General features: G+C 34.8%; 2 protein-coding genes across 2 annotated transcripts; both read left to right on the top strand.

Annotated features, from left to right (window-relative positions):
* The first annotated feature begins 11 nt into the window (after window positions 1-11).
* Window positions 12-1,527, top strand: LOC109588297 (uncharacterized). Its single transcript, XM_020004465.1, has 2 exons — window positions 12-184; window positions 240-1,527. The coding sequence occupies exons 1-2, from the start codon at window positions 31-33 to the stop codon at window positions 1,448-1,450; spliced, it is 1,365 nt and encodes a 454-aa protein (XP_019860024.1). The 5' UTR covers window positions 12-30; the 3' UTR covers window positions 1,451-1,527.
* A 1,382-nt stretch (window positions 1,528-2,909) lies between these two features.
* Window positions 2,910-3,601, top strand: LOC109588295 (uncharacterized). The gene is made up of 2 exons (XM_020004463.1): window positions 2,910-3,082; window positions 3,138-3,601. The coding sequence occupies exons 1-2, from the start codon at window positions 2,929-2,931 to the stop codon at window positions 3,599-3,601; spliced, it is 618 nt and encodes a 205-aa protein (XP_019860022.1). The 5' UTR covers window positions 2,910-2,928.
* Window positions 3,602-4,390: the final 789 nt, after the last annotated feature.

The following is a 4,390-nucleotide window of genomic DNA, read 5'->3' as shown; positions in this document are numbered from 1 at the left end:
TTACATTTCCTTCTTGGTCACTACAAAGAAATGGAAAACAAGACAATGTCAACAAGCTTTCAAAGTGAAGTTAAGGATTTCAATGAAGAAATGAAGCTAACACAAAACACAGCCTATCAACCAGTAGTAAAGACTCATACTAGTACTGAAGAAGCAATGTACTTAGATCTTCTGGACTACTCAGGTATATACCATACAAGTAATTTATTATTAAAACTAATGTATGATATATTCATTAGATTATCAGCTACCAAAAGCTAATGTTAAGGATACCAAACCTCCTCAACAACCAGTGCAGTATACTGTAGGAAAGAAGTCATTTGCTGCAATAATAATTCTACTCGTGATCATAATATTCCTATTGGTAGCTATACTTGTACTTATCTTAATATCAAAAGATACCTTCATGAGTACATGTACAAGTAATGCAAGCAGTAATAGTGCTGGCCTCACTAATAGTGGTAATACTGCTATTAACAGTAGCCTGTCACTGATACAGGATACAATGAACAACATAATTCAACAGATTATGGTACATGCTAATAATACCAACAGGTCTACAGATGAACTACTTCAATTACTGAACACTAGTCTTATTAAAGATATCAGTATACCAACTGCTGCTGCTGTTAATGATGTACTACTAATAGTCAATGAATTACAGAATGGATCCTCTTTGTTTAATTCCATTAGACTTGTTGCTTGTAAAAATATTAAAGCAGCTCATCCCAACAGTCCTTCTGGTTACTATCATGTTAACAGTCGCAATACATACTGCAATATGGAAGAGCTGTGTGGACAGGATGGAGGATGGACAAGAATAGCTTATCTTAACATGACTGACATTACACAAAACTGTCCTTCTGGACTTAAGGAATTGATGACTGGAGGCATTAGAGTTTGTAGGAGAGAGGGTAATTCTGCTGGTTGTAGGTCTAACCTATTCCAAACAAATGGTATCAGTTATAGTCAAATATGTGGTAAAGTGGTTGGATATCAAAAGGGAAGGACCGATTCTGTTTACGCAAACATCAATGATATCAATGATGCTTATATTGATGGAGTCAGTATCACACGTGGGTCACCTCGTCAACATGTCTGGTCTTACATAGCTGGGTATCAGTCAAATATCACTGGAGGTTCTGCCTGTCCTTGCAATACTGGAGCAAATACTACAGTTCCATCATTTGTAGGAGAGCACTACTATTGTGAGTCAGGTACAAACAGTACTCCTTCAAAAAGTCAAGTATATACTGCTGATCCATTGTGGGATGGAAATAACTGTCTTTCATATGAAGCTCCTTGTTGTAATGGTACTGGTCTTCCATGGTTCTTCAGAGATTATGGTAATGATATCATTACTGATTACATTGAACTGAGGGTGTGTGGTACTGCTGGATGGGGCAATGAAGACACTCCTGTTCAATTGTATGAGATTTATGTCAAGTAAAGGAACAATTAATAATTATAAGTAGTGCATTGTCTTTGTTAGTAGTTAGTTTTATAGAACATTGTCATTAGTAGAAACACAGGCATAATAATAATTATTATTGTGTAAATAAATCATAACAAACATTTTAAAACTGAAAGCAGAGATATCATAAACTACAATACCTTGACACACTATTTATAATGAAAGCAAATGTGCTGTTATTCATTAATAGTGCCAATATAAACACAAATAAAATTATATAAATAAATAGAGCTTTAGATAACCATAAGCAGTGCTAATGAAGAAATGGAAAACAATACAATGTCAACAAGCTTTCAAAGTGAAGCTAAGGATTTCAATGAAGAAATGAAGCTAACACAAAACACAGCCTATCAACCAGTAGTAAAGACTGATACTAGTACTGAAGAAGCAATGTACCATTATAGTGGAAAATTTTCGTGGCCCAAAATTTTCGTGGATCCTTTTAAAAATCAAATTCGTGTCTTTAATTTTCATGGTTTTCTACTATTTGGCTATCTTGAACCATATTAAATTGATTTTCGTGGATTTTATTTTCGTGAATTTGAAAAAAAAAAACGAAATCCACAAAAATTTTCTGCTATATGGTACTCAGATCTTCATGACTACTCAAGTTTATACCATACATGTTAATTTTATTTTCCAATTTTAGGATTGTTATCGTAAACTTTACAAAGGTAGTCTGAAGGGACACATACAGAGTCTTTTCTCTCTTTCTCTCTCCTCTTTCTCTACCTCCCTGTCTCTCTTTCCCTCTCTCTCTCCTCAGGTAATTGGAGTCCAAGTGATTTCCCTGAAGGAAGTACATTCCCTCCTTATGCTAAGTCAAAGAGTTCTGTCAATCGTGACATGTTGGTAGTAATGAAGAGCTCAAAGGTTGTTGACATATTTGAGGATGTGTTCACTAATGATTGGAACGTTGGGACTCCGAGGGAACCAAAGACCGGGAAATGCTGAAAACTTGGTTTTTTTGTTGAGTGACTAAAGCTGTAGACACTATAGTACAACTGCAATAGTGCTAATCTAAGATTCATTGCTATTTCTATTTCTATTATATTCTTTTATAAAATACTAATACATTTATATGCCATAGATCATAATGCAATGGAGAGTAGAGGGAGCTGTTATTGTATGTGAATCAAGTGTTTTTGCCTTAGAAAGTCATGTTATCTGTTAGCGTATGGACAATTTACATATGCACAATGGCCTGTAAACATTGGGACACTTTCAACTTTTGTGTTACATAAACAATACCCACACATTTATAAGCACTCCAGTAGCAATGTATTACAGCATTGTAAAAGATTTCATGATTATTGTAAGTAAACATTGCGGTAATCTTGTGAAAAACAAAGATAAGCTATAAAACCTTGAAATACTAAAATGAAAGCGTTGCAGTGCCAATATAAAACTAAAAAATAGAGCAGTACATAACTATAAGCAGTGCTAGTGAAGAGATGGAAAACAAGACAATGTCAACAAGCTTTCAAAGTGAAGCTAAGGATTTCAATGAAGAAATGAAGCTAACACAAAACACAGCCTATCAACCAGTAGTAAAGACTCATACTAGTACTGAAGAAGCAATGTACTCAGATCTTCATGACTACTCAGGTATATACCATACAAGTAATTTATTATTAAAACTAATGTATGATATATTCATTAGATTATCAGCTACCAAAAGCTAATGTTAAGGATACCAAACCTCCTAAACAACCAGTGCAGTATACTGTAGGAAAGAAGTCATTTGCTGCAATAATAATTCTATTGGTGATCATAAGATTCCTATTGGTAGCTATACTTGTACTTAACTTAATATCAAAAGATACCTTCATGAGTACATGTACAAGTAATGCAAGCAGTAACAGTGCTGGCCTCACTAATAGTGGTAATACTGCTATTAACGGTAACCTGTCACTGATACAGGATACAATGAACAATATAATTCAACAGATTATGGTACATGCTAATAATACCAACAGGTCTACAGATGAACTACTTCAATTACTGAACACTAGTCTTATTAAAGATATCAGTATACCAACTGCTGCTGCTGTTAATGATGTACTACTAGTAGTCAATGAATTACTAGAGATACAGAATGAATCCTCTTTGTTTAATTACATCTGACTTGTTTCTTGTAAAGATATAAAAGCAGCTCATCCCAATAGTCCTTCTGGTTACTATCATGTTAACAGTCGCAATATATACTGCAATATGGGAGAGCTGTGTGGACAAGATGGAGGATCGACAACAATAGCTTATCTTGATACGACTATGAACTGTTCCTCTGGACTTGAGGAATTGATGACTGTAGGTATTAGAGTTTGTAGGAGAGAGGGTAATTCTGCTGGTTGTAGGTCTAACATATTTCAAACAAATGGTATCAGTTATAGTCAAATATGTGGTAAAGTGGTTGGATATCAAAAGGAAAGGACTAATGGAGCCAACACTAACATCGATGATATCAATGATGCTTATATTGATGGAGTCAGTATCACACGTGGGTCACCTCGCCAACATGTCTGGTCTTATATAGCTGGGTTTCAGTCAAATATCAATACAGGTTCTACTTGTCCTTGTAATAACGGAACAACCAATATAATTCAAAGTTTCGTAGGAGAGCACTACTATTGTGAGTCAGGTACAAACAGTGAACCTTCCAATACTAAAGTATACACTACTGATCCATTGTGGGATGGGAATAACTGTCCTTCACATGAAGCTCCTTGTTGTAATGGTACTGGTCTTCCGTGGTTCTTCAGAGATTATGGTAATGCTACCATTACTGATTACATTGAACTGAGGGTGTGTGAGAATGAGGCATGGAACAATGAAGATACTCCAGTTCAATTGTATGAGATTTATGTTAAGTAAAGAAACAATTAATAATTATAAGTAGTGCATTGTCTTGTTTAG

This window comes from Amphimedon queenslandica, unplaced genomic scaffold (assembly GCF_000090795.2).
Source record: "Amphimedon queenslandica unplaced genomic scaffold, v1.1 AMPQUscaffold_12184, whole genome shotgun sequence".
Taxonomy (NCBI): domain Eukaryota; kingdom Metazoa; phylum Porifera; class Demospongiae; order Haplosclerida; family Niphatidae; genus Amphimedon; species Amphimedon queenslandica.
Note: the sequence above shows the minus strand (reverse complement) of the source record. Positions and strands in the feature narration are given on the sequence as shown.

Excerpts from the sequence above, each read along its gene's own strand:
- LOC109588297 (XM_020004465.1), top strand. The coding sequence starts at position 31 with ATGGAAAACAAGACAATGTCAACAAGCTTTCAAAGTGAAGTTAAGGAT. Across the intron at positions 185-239 it reads AGATCTTCTGGACTACTCAG|ATTATCAGCTACCAAAAGCT; the intron begins GTATATACCATA and ends TATATTCATTAG.
- LOC109588295 (XM_020004463.1), top strand. The coding sequence starts at position 2,929 with ATGGAAAACAAGACAATGTCAACAAGCTTTCAAAGTGAAGCTAAGGAT. Across the intron at positions 3,083-3,137 it reads AGATCTTCATGACTACTCAG|ATTATCAGCTACCAAAAGCT; the intron begins GTATATACCATA and ends TATATTCATTAG.